This window comes from Uloborus diversus, chromosome 2 (genome assembly GCF_026930045.1).
Source record: "Uloborus diversus isolate 005 chromosome 2, Udiv.v.3.1, whole genome shotgun sequence".
Lineage (NCBI taxonomy): Eukaryota > Metazoa > Arthropoda > Arachnida > Araneae > Uloboridae > Uloborus > Uloborus diversus.
Genome location: NC_072732.1, coordinates 106677903 through 106698680, shown reverse-complemented (window position 1 = coordinate 106698680; position 20778 = coordinate 106677903). Strand labels below are relative to the sequence as shown.

The 20778-nt window shown below is 32.1% G+C and overlaps 1 protein-coding gene across 1 annotated transcript in view; it reads left to right on the top strand.

Annotated features, from left to right (window-relative positions):
- Nucleotides 1–20778, top strand: part of LOC129235318 (cytochrome b5-like) — a 49949-nt gene that overhangs the window by 3753 nt on the left and 25418 nt on the right. The window contains exons 3-5 of the mRNA XM_054869053.1: nucleotides 1660–1751; nucleotides 10766–10795; nucleotides 12278–12315. Coding sequence (XP_054725028.1) covers nucleotides 1660–1751; nucleotides 10766–10795; nucleotides 12278–12315 — 160 coding nt within the window. The remainder of the gene's footprint in view (nucleotides 1–1659; nucleotides 1752–10765; nucleotides 10796–12277; nucleotides 12316–20778) is intronic.

The following is a 20778-nucleotide window of genomic DNA, read 5'->3' as shown; positions in this document are numbered from 1 at the left end:
GCAATTTATGTTAATTTTTGTTCTAGTTACAGTTAACAAGTTAAAATTTGGAGCCTATAATCAACATTTATTATTTCATTTTATTTCTTTCTAAAATGTAAACAGATAATAATGAATATAAAAAGTGAAATGTTCCTTCATTATTATGAAAACTAATATAAAATAATTTTGAGGTTAAGGCATCGTATCAACTATAGTCATTTTTGTTTAAAAAAAAAATTTGAATAGTGTTTTTTCTGAGAGAATTTTCTCTGATCAGCAGCTAAAATCATGTTTATCATAAAAAGGAATTATGTATATATATACATATAAAGCTTAGAAATGTACAGCCAAAAGTGATTAGTAGTGAAGAAGAGACATTTATTTTTAACAATAATAAATTAAATAAGATTTACGTCAAATTATCTTCACTTTGGGCAAGTTTTTAATTTTTCAAGGGGGAAAGTATGTAACATTCACACACATTTTTGCCATTGTTGAGTTTCAATTTTCTACTGAAAGTGTTTAATGCTTACAAATGCCAATTTTTCTTCTTTTTTTTTTTTCTGTGAACAATCAATTCTTTTATTTTACCTGTTAATTGGGTATGATGAAATATTACTTTGTCATACACGGACTATTACTGCAATGAGCACCACAAAATATTTCATTATCTGAAGAAAAAATCTCCATTGTGAAATAGGTTTGAAAAAAAAATTTTATTTCTCGGTTAACAATTAAAAATGTTATCTTCAAAGACCAAATTGAAGTGTTTTTCATGTTTCTTTGAAATTATTAGTTTATTATTTTGCCTTCAAATATGCTTTTCAGTACATTGAAAATAAATTCAAAATGGTTTTAAAGACAAATAATTCTCAAAGAATGGAAATGTGTTAGTTTAAGCAGTTTGATTTTAGCTACTTTTAATTCCCCCCCCCCCCCCCCCCCCCCGCAAAAAAAAAACTTTAAATTAGCTTTTTACTAATTTAGTGCCTTTGCATTAATGCATAAATATTTTTTTTTGTGTTTATTAAGTATTTTTTACTTTTAGTTTTTTTATTCATATTTAACATGTGTAATGTAATGTTTTTACTGTAACCAATATTTAGGAGAATGTCCTTGAACATTCTGTTTCCTGGGAATATCCTGTATCAATGCGGATAATTTTAAATTTCTAATTTTATATCATACAAAATCCAAGGAAGATAACTCGAATACCTATTATGTGCATATGAGCAATATGTTCAAGAATAATACATTTTAATTAGATAATAGGACTTATGATAGTTTCATTCAATTTTTGTGTAATTATTCTAGATTTAATAATTCATTTTTAGAATATTTTTTACATTTTTTATTTTAGGTGTCAAGTTTTATCTTAGATAACTATTGTTCTACTGAACTAGATCTAGATTGCTGCTGAGCTCACAATGCTGATAAGACTAGAGGCATTGAGAGATATCAAGTTGTCATTGCAGCTTGGTATCATAATATGTCGTTTATCTTGAACAGTTCCTATTGATACTGATATACATCCATATTAAATTTGTCCTATCATAATTAGTTTGCAGTTTTGATTCTATTATATCGTTTGTCTATAATTTATTATTTTATGGGGGGAGGGGGAATTCTGCTTCAGATTATATTCTTATTATTTTATTTATTTTACTAAAAATTTAGGTAAACATGCTACAGAAGCCTTTGAAGATATTGGACATTCTACTGATGCAAGAGAGCTTATGAAGCAGTATAAAATTGGAGAATTGTGTGACGTTAGTATTTCAAATATTATTTACACATACAAGGACTAAAATGTAATTCTGTAATCAGGGATAGAAATTTTGGAAAATAAGTCGCTGTTCCAACAGACCAGTAATAGACATTGGTCCATACACATTTAGTGGTTAATTTGCCTTACAGGTTTTTAAAAAATCAAAGAGAAAAGACAAACATATTTCAAACAAAATTTATTAACAAGACAAATGGAGTCTGCCAGAGCATGGCCCCACTAGATGACCCTGACGCTTTCGGGCTTGACAATTTATGACTTTTCTGGGCAATTCCACAAAAAAGTGGGCCTGAGGGTTGAAATTTAAAAAATTGTTTTATTGCCACGAGTAATACATCAAATTAAAGCTAATAACATAAGGTTTATGAAATTACTAGTGGTACCCCGCACTGCTTTGCCTGTAGTAGAAAATGAAAAGGTTATTTGGTTTGCCTGTACATTTACAGATGACGGATGATGAATTTCTCTCCAATTTGTTGTGTTTGCCCATGTTATGGTTCCATGTTATGATAACTTGGTAATTTACTCGTCCATCTTATGATAATTTTGCTCAGGAAAATGTTCTTAAAATTGGAATAGAAAAAGAACAAAATCAAATTTTCAAAAAATTGCTTCAAGGTGCACACCTCCATGCTATAAACTTAATTCTGTGCTAAATTTCATGAAAATCGGCCAAACGGTCTAAGCGCTATGCACGTCACAGAGATCCTGACAGACTGAGAAAGATCGGAACAGAGAGACCTTCAGCTTTGTTATTAGTAAAGATAAAGAAAATTTTCATAAAAGTAACCTTTTTATTATATTTTTGAGCCTGAAGTTAATGTTTGAATTTAGAAAAAGCATAATATTTTCATTTGCCCAGGATTGCTATTTAAAGCAGGAGAATTTTGTATGTGTGGGTATTTATTACTTTGTGGGACATTTGTCTATCCTTTGGAACACTTAATTTTTCATAACAAAATATTTAACAGGATTTTTAGTACAAATAAAGTTGTAAGGTCTCTCTGTCACACCCAACATAAAAAAGGTGCTTCACTTACCATAGCAAATGCATTCATTCATGGAAAAACAAGAAACTTTCCAAAGTTCTAATGTTTGCAGGTCTGAATAGGAGTACAATGTTTAAATTTGATCTAATATTTATTTTCCGGGAAAATTTGGTGTGGCTTGTGTGACAAACGTTTGTGACCGGTTTGATAAAATCATTGGGACAAGTGTGACAAGCATTTACAATAGCTTTTAAAAAAACTTTCTAAATGAAATAAAAGATTAAACCATTATATTTCTTAACAAACTAGCATTGTAGTTAAAGAAAAAAAAACTGAAAATCTTATAATATGACAGGTTGTATTTCAATTTTTTGGTTATTAAGTGAGTTATTTTTATTTAATTATTCAAACATTTCAAAGGAGTAAAATAGCTTTAAAGGATGTAAATAATCAGTTGTACATTTCAATAACTACTCTGTTTTTTTTTTTTTTTTTGAAAATGCCTCGGTCAAATTTTTTTCATGCAATAAAAAGTAATATGAGAGACATTAGAATTATACAACAAGTAAACTTTTCCCAAAATTATGGCACAACTTCTTAGGATGCAATATAAAGTCTCATTAATCAATTATCACATTTACATAAGTTGTGCATGGTTAAAAGATAATACAATTTGCTCCCTTATGGAAGTAAGTTACTGCATCATGATCAATATGCTCCATGGGACATTTTAAAATGCTAACTATAACTGATCTGAAAACAGAATTGTCTTAACCATGAAAAATGAAAAAAATGTTCTGATTGCTGTAGAGCTCAATCAAAAATGATATATATATAAATCAAACTAATGCTTTTTTCCAGGACAGGGGATTTTCAACTGACATGAGATTAGAATTTTTTTTACCTTTTTGTATAGAATGTGACAGTAGTATTTGTGGGGGTCTAAATGCAGTTAACATTGTCAAATTGAGCTAAGTCAAAACAAACTGCTTTTCATTTGTTTAATTGTGCAGTGAAGATGACAAGAATTCATCTGTACATTGAAGCAAGAACTATCTGAGTGAGTATCGTCTGCAAGTTAGAATTAATGAAGAAGTTCAGAGAAGTGACAACTTCTGGGAAAGCAGCTCTAATAATGTTTAAACTGAATAGGACTTCAAAGTTTACATTGTGAAATTTAGCTATCACTGAAACTCAAATGCTATATCTTACTCCCAGTCAGATTATATTAACACCTGATGTAGCTATTATTTTTCTTTTCACTAACCACCAAAGGCAATGTATAGCACTACGTTATTAGTATTATGTTACTGTTTTACATATTAACTTTAAAGAGAAAAAATAAGTAAAGATATGCAAGCTAATGGATGACCCTGTTGATTTTCTCCCCGTAAAAGGTGATATTTAAAAAAAGAAAATTGTTTGCAATAACCAAAAAAAAGCTACACTTGATCTAATTTCGTTAGTGGCCATTAAAGACCTGCTAAACTAAATGTACACCCAGTACTACCCTTTTTTTCTTATGAAATGTAATTTATATTCATTATTGCCAAGTTTGTCATCTGTACTGATCACTATTCTTTTAGAAATTGCTCATCCAAGTGTGGTCACAGCACAGAAAAAATTCCTGTTTAGTAAAAAAAATTAAATTCATTATAAATATCATGTATTAAATTTCATTTGAATGTCTTTTAATGGAAAAAAATGCTATGGTCGCCGCTCGATATAACGACCGTCTCCGTTCCACAGAAAAAGGTCTTTGTAACGAGTGGTCGCTATAAGGGATAGAATATTTTAAAAATACACATGCATCATTAATGTTCCGTAGCTCCATTGAAATTGGCAACTTTCAAAGATTTTAATTAAATGCTTAAATTATTTTCATTTTTATCTTTAAAAAAGATAATTGTTTTATCTTCACATTATTTTTATTATTAAAAAAATTATGAGTGTAAAATATTACAGCAAAATATTAAAAAGACTTTAAAGTAGAAAAATAAAAAAAAAAATTATTTCATACTTACAGATAAGTTATTTTCTCATGAAAAAATCAGAAATAGTTGTTTGCTTTTTTTAGCACATGGGATTTTTGCAGAACATAGTTTTCCATTTCAGTAAGAGATGTTAAATAATGTTCTGTATTTTCTTGCCTTTCAAAAAAACATTTTAAAGTCTCTATAGCATTAGAAACATTTTTTATAGTAGGAGCGTTGGTTACAATTTCGTTTTCTTCTTCATCTGATGATGATACAGCAATTTCTTCCTGTCTACAATATCGAGAAATTAATTCATCTTCTGTCAAAATGTTCGACACATTCTAAGTCATCATCTATTTTAGCGTAATCCTTAAAGTTTAACGTCTCATCCAATTGCATTTTGTTAGAAATTTCTTGCAACATTTCCTCCTCTTCATCGACATTTTCATTTTCGATTGCTTGAACAACCATTTCAGCAGTAGATTTTATTTCCTCAGGTTTTTTAAAACCAGCATGATGAAAGCAATTCGTGATGGTTTTGTCTGAGACGCCATTCCATGCTGCTTTAGACGGATGCAAAGCTGTGAGGGCATCCACTTTGTACTCCTCACCTTCGTTGAGTGCAGAAACAATCGTTGCGTTTAAAGGACATGATGACACCTTGGTCTAGAGGCTGAAGAACAGACGTGGCATTAGGTGGAAAATATTCCACAGTAATTGATTTTAACCCCTTCAGTTTGGGATAAGCCGAACAGTTATCAATCACGAGAATAATTTTCCTACCCTGAATTGTCATTTGCTTATCCAAGCAACGTAACCATTCCTCAAAAATAACAGATGTCATCCACGATTTGTTGTTGTTTTTATAAGTGACAGGCAGGGTTTTGATTCCTTTAAAACACGTTGGCTTTTTTGATTTTCCTATCGCTAAGAGTGGGAGTTTCTCAGTACCTGACATATTGAGCATAAAAGAATTGTTAGTCTCTGTTTGGCTTCTTTCCCTCCACTTGCCGTTTCGTTTTTCAAAACAAAGATTTATCAGGTTTCATCATAAAGAACAGGCCAGTCTCATCTGTGTTAAAAATATCTTCTGGGACATAATTTTTGATAATTTCTTTCAGCTTTTCTTCTTTCCACCTGCTCACTGCTTCTTTATTCACTGAACCACTTTCGCCACAAAGCTTCCGGAAGGAAAGACCATGCCTGATTTAAAATTTCTGTAACCAGCCATCCGAAGCTTTGAATGCAGTTTCGTCAATGTCCATTTTTTGAGCAAAACTTAGAGCTTTTGACTTCAACAAATTTCCATCTATTGGAACATTTTTTGATCGCATTATTTTTAGCCATTCATATAATCCTTCTTCAAGCTTCTGAAATTTCCCTTCGCGGAACCTATTTCTGGATGATTTGACTCCTATTTCTTCTTTTTTCAAAATTGAATCCCGGCTCTTAATGATGCCAAATAGGGTGCTTTTTGGGAATCTTGAAAGCCCTTGCAATTTCACATTTTTTCAGCGCTTTTTTATCTACTTCTCTTAAGATTTCAATTTTAGTCTCTAGACTTATCGCTTTGCATACATTTGAAGCTGCCATCTCATTCAATTGCGAAGAAATACGTAGTGCTTGGTCAGTTGGTATTTTACTAAAGAATCTACCAAAGTCTTTTCTCTCCTTCCCCAACAGAGGATGACTAATCCAAGGCACATGACCTAGAACCTGTCCAGGTTCAGATTGAAGAGCAGGTTATTTGTCCACGAACCTCTTATCACATTTCTGGAAGCAGAACATCTGAGCTGACAAGACATCTGCACTGACAGCAAGGCTCCAAGGTTCCTCTTATTTCAGAGAATCGACCCTTAAAATTCATGCAATTCAAACACCAAACTACCATACCAATACATTTGTCAACCCCTTTTTCTAAGGTATCCGGAAATTTCATGTTTCCTTTCCCTCTATTCTTTCCCTGCTGTAGCAATGAGTGGGAATTCCCCTCCCACCTGTCAAGTCAGACTGAACACTGAAGACTCCATGCAGCTTGTCTCTAAACAATAATCAAGGTCATTTCAGGTTGCAAAAATGTTCTACTAAGAAAAATACCGGAAATAGTTTTCGCTGAATTCGGTCGCTATATTGGATTAAGCAATACAAACGGTCTTTATACCGAAAGCAAATTAACCTAGAGTATATAGGGGTAAAGTTGGGACTTTTACCACTGGTCGTTATAATGGAATGGTCTTTATAATGTGTGGTCGTTATAACAAGCGTCGACTGTATAATCATGAAACATTAAAATATTCACTGAAATTTCTAGAAATATGAGTGCAGGTGAAAACTCGCGTCTCGCAAATGTCACAAGATTTAAAAATGTCTTTAAAAAAATTAAAGTCCTACAGTTTGCTTCATCTCAATTATTCAAGCAAATGCATAGTTAAACATGATTAAAATACTTTATTAGTATTTGGTAACTAATTTAGTGCTCAAAATGTTGGTTTAACCAGTAAAAATTGTGTCTGAATGTCACAATGGAATTGCCCTTCTATGTTAAACAGATGCAACTAATCTGCTATGCATCCACCAATCAATGTCAATGCTTCAAAGTTTGTTTATTTTTGATTGGATGTGGCCCATTTTGACTGAAAGAGACGCTGAACGGAACCCCTGCATCTACCAATCAGTGGCAATGTAATGGGAAACAGGAGCTCCTGTAGCACTCTTTGTTGCCATGACTTTCAGCGATTGTCATGGTCCATAAGCGTAAGCAAAATTTAGTGGGTCCATGGTCAGAGGTTTTTAATTGAAATGTCTAAAAGACTGGGGAAGAGTGACACATATGGACCTCCCCATCTATGTATAGGGATATCTGCTGAACAATTTGTGAGACAAAGATAGCTGTTAGAATGAATGAAAATTATGTTACTCAAAGGTAACGCACTTTTCATATACCTTCAATGTTTGTCATCGAGCTCTTAATTCTGAAACCTGCTTCTGCTTATACAGTAGGACCCTAATTTAACGAATTCATCAGGACCAAAACTTTTATATGTTAAATCAGGGCTATTCGTAATATTGGGGGTGAGAGAAAAAATGCATTTACCTTATCTAAAAGAACTAATAAACAACTGCACAAAATCCATGATTAGAAAGTGTACCGTTTTTATTCAGCATTCCGCGAATTATTGCACACTATTTCATTTAAAACTTTAAAGTACTGAGTAGTAGTTTGACAATTTCCTTGATGCTTGACTAGAAATAGGTTTCTTTCGACATTATGAAGAGAAGAAAATACTGTCATTTGGAACCTGCTGCATGAGATATGTTTTTAGTTTCCATGCCGTCTAAAGCATTTGAAAAAGTGACAGTTTTAATGGGACTTTCATTATCGCCTTCTGCATCAGAATCGCAATTCATTGATTGTCCCCTCGCCTGTTAAAAATGGCCGATTCCAAGAAAAGTCTTTTTCTGCTGCAGACAAGATGGATGTATTATTTGAAAAATATTCCAATACTTTCTAACTCAAATTAGCAGAAAAAACTTAATTTTAATAATTTGTTAATTCAGGGTTTATCATTCGGTATATAGGGATTTTTGCCTTCATTTTAGTTGGGGGAGAAAAGAAAAATTCGCTAAATCTTGAAATTCGTTAAATAAAGGTTTGTTAAACCAGGGTCCGACTGTATCTCAGCAAGATAGACCATTTTAGAGACTTTGTGATTTCACTCAATGATTTGTTTAATCTGAAGGTGCAACTTAACACAAAAAAAAAAAAAAAAAAAAAAATTGAAAATTACTGGTTAAATTAATTGAATTCTATAATTATGATTTCAATCAGAATGGACAAAACTAAAGTGACATTAGTTCAGCTTCAACGCAATCTAGATAAATATAAAAAAAAAATAAAAAAAACAGAATTTTTTTTAAAGACTTAGCACTTTTTATAATGCATTCAAAAATATAAAATACACTTTTCTTGGTCAGAAAAAGCAATTTAATTTTTCCTGTAGTTTTTTCCAGGAAAATGACAAAAGTGTGACTCAATTCATATAAAGAATTTCTCATCATTATCTAGCTTTCAATCATAGTTGGAATCCTGAAACATGCATAATTTTCTTTATGGAAAAGTTGGTTTGAAATGACTTGAGCCGCACTTTTCTTCGTTTGTGGTGTCATTTTCTTGGAGTAATTGAAAACTACAGGAATACTTAAATTGTCTCTTCTTACCCGGAAAATTTATTCTGACCTTTTCAGTGCATTGTAAAAAGTGCTTAGTATTTTTTTTTTTTTTTAAATCTGTTGTACAATATACTTTGTATTCTGTACTGACAATAAAATTAACAGAGAACAGATGCTAAAAGATTGCTACCTGATTACAACAAAACACTAAAAGAGCATGTGACATGTAGCCTCGAAGAAGCACAAAAATGAGTGAAGATGGAAATACAGTCGAACCCTGATTTAACAAACCTCTATTTATCAAATTTCGCGATTTAGCCAATTTTTCTTTTTCATCCAGCTAAAACAAAAACCCCGATTTACCAAATATTAAAACCCTAAACTAACAAATTATTTTAACATCCAAAAAAATTTTTTCTTTTTGTTAATTTGAGTTAGGAAATGTAGGATTGTTTTCCAGAGGACTTAACCCATATTGTCTGAAGCAGAAAAAGACTTGTCTTGGAATCTGCAATTTTTAACGGGTGGGGGGGGGGGGGACTAATGAATAGCGATTCTGAGATGCAAAAAGCGATAATGAAACTCCCACTAAAACTACCTTTTTCAAATGCTTTACATGGCCTGGAAACTAAAATCATATCTCATGCAGCAGGCTATAAATGACAGTATTTTCTTCTCTCCAAAAAGTCAAAAGAGAACTATTTCGAGTCAAATATCAAGGAAATTATCAAATATCTATTGCTCAGTAATTTTAAAATTTCAAATTAACTAGTGTAATGAGTCACGGAATGCTGGGTAAAAAGTCTACACTTTCTAATTCGGGATATTTTTGCGCAGTGGCTTAGGGCTTTTAGATACGCTAAGTGCAATTTTTTTAAAAAAAATTTCTCACCCCGATATTACGAGTAACCCCGATTTAACATATAATAGTTTCAGTCCCGATGAATTCGATAAATCGGGGTCCGACTGTAATTTCAACATTTACTAGCCAAATGTAAACTATTTTGGCAGTTAAAAATTAAAACTTGACATTGGTTTTAATTTAGGGATTAAAATTTGATAAATTTTGAAATTTATTTTTAAATTACTATTTGATGGACAACAGAAATTAATGAAATGTACAAATACCCATATGGAATAAAAGAACAGTGAAGCAACATGTTTTCTGAGAAGAATTCCCTGCCTTTTGTTCCCAATTGAACAATAGAAATGTTTAAAATACAAATGCTCAAATATTAATCTGGTAATATAATAAGAGCAATTGGTAAAATATAATCTTATTTTCAAGCAAGATACCATAAACAGTTTAAAATATCAAATTAAAAGTCCAAAAATTGTGCAAATATTTAAAATTATATGCCATTATGAATATATATTAGTCAAGAGTTATTAATTTATAAATATGCAGTCGGATCTCAATAACTCGAAGTTTATAACTCGAATATTCCTTTATCACGAAGCTTTCAATGGGTCCCAACTTCTTGAGACTGTTGTAGAAACCTCCCATAGCTCGAACGTTTTAGTTGGGACTCAAAGTTATAGAGAGCTGACTGTATGTTGGTATTTAATTATAGTTAATTCATGAATTTGCAGGACTGAAAACTCTAATATTTTGATTTTGTTTTGTTTTTTGTCCCAAGATGTCTGAAACTATTTGGTTAAAAACTCGAAAAAAAAAAAAAAAGTTGACTGCTTAATAAGTTCCATTTGATGTGCTGCCATGAGTTTTGATGTGAAAACTATTGAAAAATAATTTGTGATATGAATATTTACGGTTGAAAGTTTCAAACTGAATATATTATGCTAAATATAAAAGATAGTTTCTATATTTTCTGTAACATTTTGCTTATTTCTTTTTTCAGGAGGATCGTCAAAAAATAAAGGAAATACAGGTATGATATTTCTTTTATGAGTTATGAATAAAAGCTTTGGCTCTAAAATAACTATTAGAAACAAATGCCACTTCTCTTGTAGTTTTTTGTGATAATGTTTATTCTAAATACAAAATATGCATCTTTTTAAGAAATGCATAGTTGCCAAGGAAAAAAAACAACGTTTGTTACAATTCTAACTGATGTCTAGCAAAATGCATTTTATAAATTTTCACCTAGTTATTGTTTGAAAAACATTCACAGTATATTTTCTTTATGCTCAAAAATTTTTTAGATTAGGTTTTGAATTAAAGGAATGAAAATAAAATGGCGTGCTGTGTACTAGGATGTATCAGGGAAATAAATGAAGTCGAAAATAATTGTAAAAAAACAAACCATTGTACCTACTAAATATTTATGATTTCCTCGTTAAATCAAGGTCAGTAGCCCCTGGTTAGTAGACACTTTTGATTTGGTAATGAATTTGCCACTTAATCCAGACATTTATTCTATATCAAAGTTATAAGACATTACGTCAAAGTTTGGGTGTTGAGAAAAGTATTGTCACTAGAGATATGTTGCAACATTACTATATGTGTATAACAGAAGAAAATTTAAAAATTATATTAAAAAAAACTGCTTAAACAATAAATTTTTGTCAAAAAATTTAAAGCATGTAGATAAATTTTCAAAACCAGATGATATTTAATAATAATAAAATTTCTGTTAAATGAAAAAGTATTGATTTTAAACCAAAAATCAAAAGTGTTTGAAGAAACGGAAACAAAAAAAGTGGAGAGGGGGGGAGGCAGAGGGCTGACTAACAATCTTATGACCCATAAACCCCCAAAGTATTTTTTTTTCCAAATACGTAATTCAATAAATACTGTAAAACCCCTCCTAACGGACACCCCTCAAGTGCGGTCACCCCTCGTATATGGACATTTTTTAATTCCCCGATTCCAATGCAAATAACATTATTAAACCCCTGTCCTACGGACACCCTTCTATTGTGCACAAAAAAATTTGTCCCGTTAGTGTCCCCATTAGAGGGGTTTTACTGTATTTTAAAAAAGAATGAACTAATTTTTTCCATATTTCTTTCTTATTCTTATTGTTTATTATGTATTGTCTTACGTTTGAAAAAATGAATTTTAATAAAAAATAATAATCTGTACTCCAATTAATTGGTAAAAATTAGGCAATTATAAACAATCAGCAAAGTAGTCAACTACTGCTGATTAATCGTTGCATCCCTTGTTGCATTGTTAAATTTTCTTTCAAAATATGTAAAATACTGTTGCATTAAATAATTAAAGTTTATATGAAGTTGTAAGTCAAAATACTTTCTCACGAATTGAATTGCTGATTTTTTAAAACTTTCTAATACCTAATACAGGAAGACAAGTTGTGAAATTAATTTGCATAATTTGTTTTCAAACAAAAGACTTACTGCGTGAGAGGTCTCTAGCCTAACATACATCAATTTATTTTACCTTTTAGGAAAAGAATCACTGGCCAGTTGCAGGATCAGATGAAAGGTAAGTTTTGTGTTCATATGCATGTGTTTTATACACAAAAGGAAATGTTTTAGTTTCCCCAAGTTTTGAACTGTATTAAATCTCAAGAGACTTTATTACTTTCAGAATATTATATACATACTTGCTAACTATTCCTCTTTTCCCCCTAATCTTCTGGCTGGAAGAAACTATCTTCTGTTTTTCTCATTTGTAAGCAAATCTGTTGTTTCTGTGAAGGTTTTTCCATTCCTCAAAAAAATTGAAAATTACTTTCAGTGGCAATAATAATGCAAAAACAAAATATTTTCAATACTGCTTACTACACTAGCAGTCTTGCATAATATAGACGAACGCTGCGAACGGCGTCCGCAGAAAATTTTTTGGCTCTGCAAAAATTTTTTTCATACTGCTAATGTTAATTTAAAAAAAAAAAAAAATTTTCTTAACCCATTCTTTGCCCTGACCGATACAGGATCGGCCACGCAGTTTGTGTTAAAACTGCACAAGCGGACTCAGGCTCGTCGCAAGAAGATGGTTTGTAACTGCCTTCGACGAACCTGTGTCGTCATGGCGTTTCTCGCAGTTTTTTCTTCATTTGAATATGTGTCGGCAATCCTTCCAGGGGCAGAACCCTGTTATTGCGCTTCTCTGTTGGGTTCTGGAACTTTTAAGGGAGCGGTACTCAAGCTCTTTTCCTTAGACAAAAGGGATGTAACTTATAGTATTTCACGAAACTTGTTATAATTTATTTTATTTTACTAAGATATTAACCTTTCAAGTACTCTTGGATGGGACACATATAATGCTTCAAATAATCAGGCATTATATGTGTATCTTTTCATGGAAGCTTTGTTTCTTAGCATTCTGGCGTTTGAACTCCTGATGAACAATATTTCCTTACACATTTACCAATATTTCTATGCCTGAATAAAGCAAATAAACAGAAATATTTTTTCTTGTTATCAAAAACCCATCTTCTTACACAAGCATCCTTCACTAAATTGTTCATAATCCTCAAATTTTATTATTTATATTACACAATATTATTTTTTTTAATTATCTTACATATCTAAATTTTGTACAAGTATGTTTTTTTTAAATACTATTATTATTTTTATTATTTATTTATTTTTAAATCATGATATTTTCAAACATAACTTATAACTTTCTGTATTCGCGGCACCCTTTGATGGATTTTTAGTGATACGGTTTTGAATATTTTTAATTTCACAAACAAAAATTATGACAACTGCATTGACTATATGTAAAAGTTGACCCATGCAAAACATAAAATTAGATACGACAGTACAAATGAAATGATAATATCTTGAGTTCTTTTGTTGTTGTTGAGTTCTTTACTCATACGAAAGGAAACATTCCTTTTCTCCCATTCTTTTTCAGATTTTATTTATTGTCTTAAAATAGCTCCAATGTTTTAATTGCACCTTCTTTTATGAGATTTTAGAAATAAAATATTTGGTTACTTTTCAATAATCAAATTGCCATAATTAGTAAATAATCATATGAAACTAAAATTTATCGAAATATGTTTTTAAAAGAAATTTAAAAATTCAACTCTATTTCAAGCAAGATTTCCTTTTTTTTTCTTCTGAAGACATGTTCCGTCATATCAGCATAAAAGCTTGCTTTGAAATTCCTTTCTGATGTAAACTGTTTTGTTGTGAGACAATAATGTGGAAGGGTTGACCACAAAACACTAAAACCTTCTGACCGTTTTTTGAATGGAACTAACTTGCTCGGATGTTTGCAAAAAGCGCGCCTTAGAGAATATAGACCTCCCAGTCGGTCTAGTTATTCCTCTCTCAGCTGGGGGCTTTTAGTTGCATGTACTAAAGTATCCTTTAGGGAAATGGGTTATTAGCTGCAAGTTTTGATCTTTTGTAAACATTTATCTTTAAAATACTTCCCACGCTTGAGCAACTGATATCTGGACACTCAGAAGGGATTTAAAAGTCATCGGAGTTAGGATAAAAGAACCGACCAGCAAAGAGATGTCTCTATGTTTATTGATTGTTTTGAAGTGTCACAATATATCAAAAGGCACCGAAGAATACTTTTTAACCTCTTAGAAAATCATTTTCACAGTTAAAGCGTTTTTGTCCATTCAATTCCCTTGCTCACAGGTTGGATCGAGCAGTCAATTGTTTGAAGAATGTTTTGTTGAGGCCTTTTGAAAGATGGATCATCTTACATTTAACAGTAAAAGAAAAAAAAATGATATACTGAGATAAAAGCAAAAAGAAAAATAAATCAAGAAAATAATTAGCATTATGAAAATAATTGCTTTTCGTCCTATCCTCTATTGTTTATTATTTTCCTGTTATGTACTGTTTAAATGCATGAATATTTCAGCACATATTAGCAACCTTGCATTTTATTGCACTATTTAATTCAGTGCCTAAAAACTAATAAAGGGAAGCGATTTTCGAATGCAAGCTGAACAGCAAAAACAACATTAAAATCCCGATAGCGAAATGGGGGGAAAAGTGCTATTACAACGTAGCAAAAAGCAACTCCGTTCGTTACATGCGGCATGCACATTAATGGTTTTCGGGCTAGTCATGGAATGGGTTAAGAAATTTTTTAAAAAATCAAAAAATTCCAGTTTATTTCTGTTGAAGCCTTTTAAAGCACATTATGAAAAAAATAATGGTTTTAGTAGTTTTTTTTCCAGTTGGTGAAAAATAAGCACGAACTATTAGTACACGACCGATGCATCGGCTCTGATAGTTCAGCAATTTAGCCAACAGCATCGGCGGCCAATGCTTAATTACGGGAAACATCAGCCCATCAGCCTTAAAATACATCGAAAAGCCGATGGAATTGGCCGATGTTTTTCAAAAAAAAAAAAAAAAAAACGAGGACCTTTGCTGTTTTACTTTTTAATACAAAGTAAAGGGAGTTATTGTTTTCATCTAAAATTGTTTGCTTAAATTTCAGTATGAATTTCTATTTTAATCACCCCTGAAAGAGTTTTTAATACTGCATTCAGGTACCAAACAAGTTAATTATTGCGTTGTTTCTTGCAGCTGAATGTACGTATATATCTCTCATAAGCCATAACTCAAAAATGGTGAACTGTAGGTTGAATTTTCGCATGTGGGGTGTTTGAACGTTCCAGTTGTGCACTTCCCTTTTTGTTTTCGATTGGGTGTACTGAAAAGACTGTTTATTCATTTTTTCAAAACTAATATAGCGTCTCAGACTGACGATCATTTGGTGATATATTGCCGATTTGGAGACCGTGAAAACAAATATGAGATGGCGAAACCGGTTTTTGTATCATTTTGTTAGATTCCCATTGAACTGACAGTAATTTTAAATTTTTCGATATTTGTAATATGAATCACAGTAATGCAGTCTTTTCTGTATTGCTTCGGCGGAGTTACAAGTTAGGGGCCCGTCGAAATACATTTTGGAGCCCTATTTCTCTATCACAGAAGTTGTAAAACATTTATCATAAGCATTTTTGTAACTCCTACGGTGCCCCTATGGTTATGGGTAATGAGCAAGAGAATGCTCAAGACTAATAATCTCCAAATGCAATAACCTAATTAAATGTATGACTAGAAATGCATGATTAAAAATAGTTGAAGACAACTTAAAAATAAAAACCAAATTTATTTGGTCATTTAGTAAAGTTAGTTAAATAAAATTAAAAACATTTGAAACAACGCGAACTAGAGCTGAGCTATATCAATCCATTATATATCTATTAAAAAGAACCTGCATCGTTGCATAAAAGCAAACGAACGCTCAAGTCAACTTGCCAGAGAGAAAACACCGAAGAAGTCACGTTTCTACTCGAAACATTTCCTTTTATCGTAAGTGAACTCATTTGCATGCGGACGCCAAATCACCTGATACACGCCAGCATAGCACCTGGCCAATGAGCATCAGGCACGTGCCGATCTGTTACGATGCATCACCGATTACGTGAAGGTCGTGATGTCATAGATCGGCGACTGCACGTGCGAGATACGTCATCAGGCGTCCGCATTAGAAGAAAGAAAAACATCGTTGAAAATTTCTCAATGATTAGGCAAGTGACTGATATTATGGTGGGATAAGTGGTGAGATGAATTCGTTAATTATTTCATATAAGGGGCGCTAGGCCAACAATGCCCCCCCTCTCACCATCTTATGAACATTATTTTCTTATACATTTAAAGATAATTCATTTCCTAACAAATCTCAATACCAGCTCTAGTTTTACAAAAAGATTTTGAATATAAACATGATTAGTAGATTAGTTAAATACAACAACAAGCAAATTCTTTTATAACAAAATATCACTCAATCCGATTCCAGTCCGTTCAAACTGTTCCATTTTCCAAGTCAGTAACAAGTCAATCAGTCCAATGTCATATAAACACATTCAATCTGCAAAAATTGAAAAACCTTGGCGAGTATACAAATACTTGGTATAAACACATTTGAACAGTACAAATATAAACTGTAAAACGCAAAAATATATATATATATAACTTTAACCCGTTCCCGATAGTTGAAATAGTTTACTTTTCCCACATTACTACATTTTCAAAAAAATTAAATTACTAAAAATATCACAAAAGCAATTACATTACAAAAACATTTTCATTGAACTTTATTAGTTCAGATCGAGACAAAGTCTTAGTAAATACATCAGACATGTTATTTTTACTTCTAACAAATTCAACATCAAATATATCTTTATAAATTAAATCGCGTATATAAAAAAGCTTTACATCAATATGTTTTGTCCTATAATTTTCGATCGGTGATCTCACAAAATCTATTGTAGCTTGATTATCAACTTTTAATACAGATTTAATTTTGTGTTCCTTGTTAATTACCCCCTTATTAACACATTCATCAATGATTCTATCAAACCAAAGAAGTTCTTTGCCGGCCTCTGTCATTGCAATAAACTCTGATTCCATCGTTGATAAACTAATGCACTTTTGTTTAAATGTTCGCCATGAAATCGGCGATTTGTTAATGAAAACAATCTGACCTCCGAGTGAAGTTCTATCGTCTCTGTTAGAGGCGAAATCTGCATCAGAATATGTTACAACTTGAATTTCATTGCATTGTAATTTAAGTTTGTAATTTCTAGTTTTAGAAACATAGCCTAATAATTTTAATAAACCATCCCAATGCTTTATACCGGGGTTATTTTGGAATTGACTAAAAATGTTTGTAGCGTAACTAATGTCTGGTCTTGTTCTGTTTGCTAGAAACGAAAGACAACCTAACCGTACAAATTCCTGTACGGTATTTTTGACATATCTTGTACCTCTTGATCGTTATTTGGACAATCTAGTTTAGTGTATATAATACATTTACTTATCGGCAATGAGGAGATAGGGATATTGAATTTCTCAAAACGTTCATAAATTTCTTCAATATAGCCAATTTGACTTAATGAAAAACAATTCAAATCCTCCTCAAATTCTACGCCTAATAATTTTTTAGTTTTACCTAAAATTTTTAGATCAAAGTATTTTTGTAACAAATCTAAAACAGTTTGTATATCATTTTGACTCTTTCCAAATAAAACAATGTCATCTACATACAAAAGTAAAATTACAGAAGATTTATAAATATAGACACAGTTACACCATTCAAATTTACAAAAACCTATTGAAATCAATTTTTCTTCTATTTCGTAAAACCACAATCGTCCACTTTGGTGGAGTCCGTAAATTGCTTTATTTAGTTTACAATATAAATTTTCCATCCCCTTTTCTACAAAACCAGGTGGTTGTTTCATATAAATTGGTTCTGAAATAGGTGCATAAAGGTAAGCATTTTTCACATCACATTGGATGTTTACCCAGTTTAATTTTACCACCAAAAGAGAAAAGAAAAATCTTATAATGCTGAAATTTACAACTGGCGAGTACGTAAGATCATAACTCTCATATTTCAATTGAGAACTTCCTAAAGCTACTAGGCGACTTTTGTATCTCAAAATTTCCCCATTTTCATTTCTTTTGACTGTAAAAACCCAGCGAGAACCAATTGGAGTAGAATCATGCGGTAATTCGACAAGATTCCACACTTTGCGATCTTGCATCACTTTTAATTCTTCCCGCATTGAACTTATCCAATTGTCTTTTTCCCGCGATTTAAGGGCTTGTTTGTAAGTGTTAGGAATAATGATTTGATGTCCTAGTCATGCTTGAGAAAATTCATTAATTATGTTGCTGTTTACAGAGTTATCAATCTCTCCTTCAGTAGTATTTTTACCTTTAAAGCAAAATATATCTGGCTGATAAACAATATTATTTTTTCTGCAATATTTCTTTATATCATAAATTGATCTCAATCGTTTGTTGCTTCCTTTTTCAAAATAATAGATATCGTTACGAGACCCATCGGGTCTTGGTACGACTTTTCTTTCCCATTTTGTTAATTTTAAACATTTATCACTTTCATCATCTGATGATTCAGTTTCCCCCCTATCTGATTCTTCCGTTTCTGAATGAACAGGTGGTAGTTCAGGAATTTTTAAGATTTCCTCATCAGGAATTTCATTTTCATCTGATTTTGGTACATTTAACCATTCTATGGTGCCCATCACGACTCCACTGCGTTTAGACTCAAATTCGTCTTTGAAAAATTTTCCCTCATTAAATCTGACATTTATGGTCTCTATAATTTTATCATTTTCTGGAATCCAGATTCGATACCCTTTTGTCCGAAATGCATACCCAATTAAAATCCCTTTTTGGGCTTTAAGATCAAGCTTTTGCCGACGTTGCTTCGGCACACCAACGTAGGCTATGCATCCAAATGGTTTCAAATGTCTGATTGAGGGTGATTTTCTCCCATATAGCTCAAAAGGAGTTAGTTTTTGATCTCTATGACATACGCGGTTCCAGGTGTACGTGAAATACAACATGGCTTCAGGCCAAAAGTTTTTACCTATACCACTCTCTTCTAAAATTACCCTAGTACCATCTGCCACAGTTCTGTTAAATACTTCAGCCGCCCCGTTTTGCTCAGGAGTATAACTATTAGTGAATTCATGTTTTATTCCTTCATTTTGACAAAATTTACTTAAAATTGTATTTGAAAATTCCCCTCCATTGTCAGTTCTTATTGCATTCAGCTTTGTTCCCAGAAATCTCTCTGCCCTTTTAATATGATTAATGAGAATTTCTGCTGCCTGATTTTTATTTTTCAATGGGTACAATGACGTTCTACGGGAATAATCGTCAACAACTGAAAGAAAGTATCGTTCACCTCTTCTACCTTCAATACTCGATGGCCCCCAAATGTCACTATAAATTAATTCTAAAGGTTTCTTTGATCTAATTTCGTCCATTGGTTTGAAAGATACGCGTCTGAACTTTCCTAATTTACAATCTTCACAATTTACTTTATCATTTTTAAAAACTGGTAGACCCCTAGTACATTTATATTCAGCAGTTTTCTTTATATTATCGACATTTACATGAGCAAATCTTTTGTGCCATAATTCTAAGCTTTCAGTACTACTAGCTTCATAATTAACATTTTTATGTACATTTTCTGAAATTACCTTTGGGTTAACAAAATAAATGCCATTACATAGTTTAGCTTTAAAAATTGTTTCACCATTATCTGATACAGTTACCAAACCTTTTCCCCCTTTAAAACATGCTCCCGCTTGGTCAAATCTGGGACCAGACAGTAAATTTCTTCGCAAATGCGGCGAATACATCACATTTACTAAATTAATGGTCTTAGGACCGAACTTTAACTTTATCTCTCCAACCCCCTCAATTGGAAAAACATGATTTTGGACTGCTACGGCCATCTTTCGATCATTTACAGGTTCATATTTATGGAAAAAGTTCTTATTATTTGCAAAGTGATGGCTGGCCGCCGAATCAAATGCCCATGATGAAGGATTACAGTCTATCTCGTTAAAGTTCGCTTCCGAAATAAAAAATGTTTTGGAAGGGTACTCACACTTTTTCGGCGATGAGGAGCTGCCTCTTCTGGTATACTGGTTCCTGTTTCTTTCTCTTGACCTCCTCTGACCATAACTTGACTTCTTGGAGCCTGTGGATGGACTTCCTCCGCGGTTCCTCTCTGGAAAACTACAATCTTTGCGGATGTGGCCTGTACGTCCGCAATTATAACACGATCTTCTTTCTTTTGGAGCAACGTAGTTGGCGCTAATATTATCCTTGTCCTTCAGCTTTAATCTGCTCTCTTCAGAAATTAAGTCCTGTACTATCGCATCAAAAGAAAAATCCTCGGGTTTCTTTCTCAAAATTGATTGGCAAATGCTGTCATATTCCGATGGAAGATATCTCAAAACTTGAAAATTTAAGTATGACTCAGAAAAATTCTTGTCGATTCCCTTTATCCTGTCATAAATTCGACGAATTCTTGATGCAAAGAGATTAATGGATTCGCCTTGCTCAATTCGACAGTTTGTTAACTCAGTAAAAGTTCTCATATGCACACACCTGTTATCAG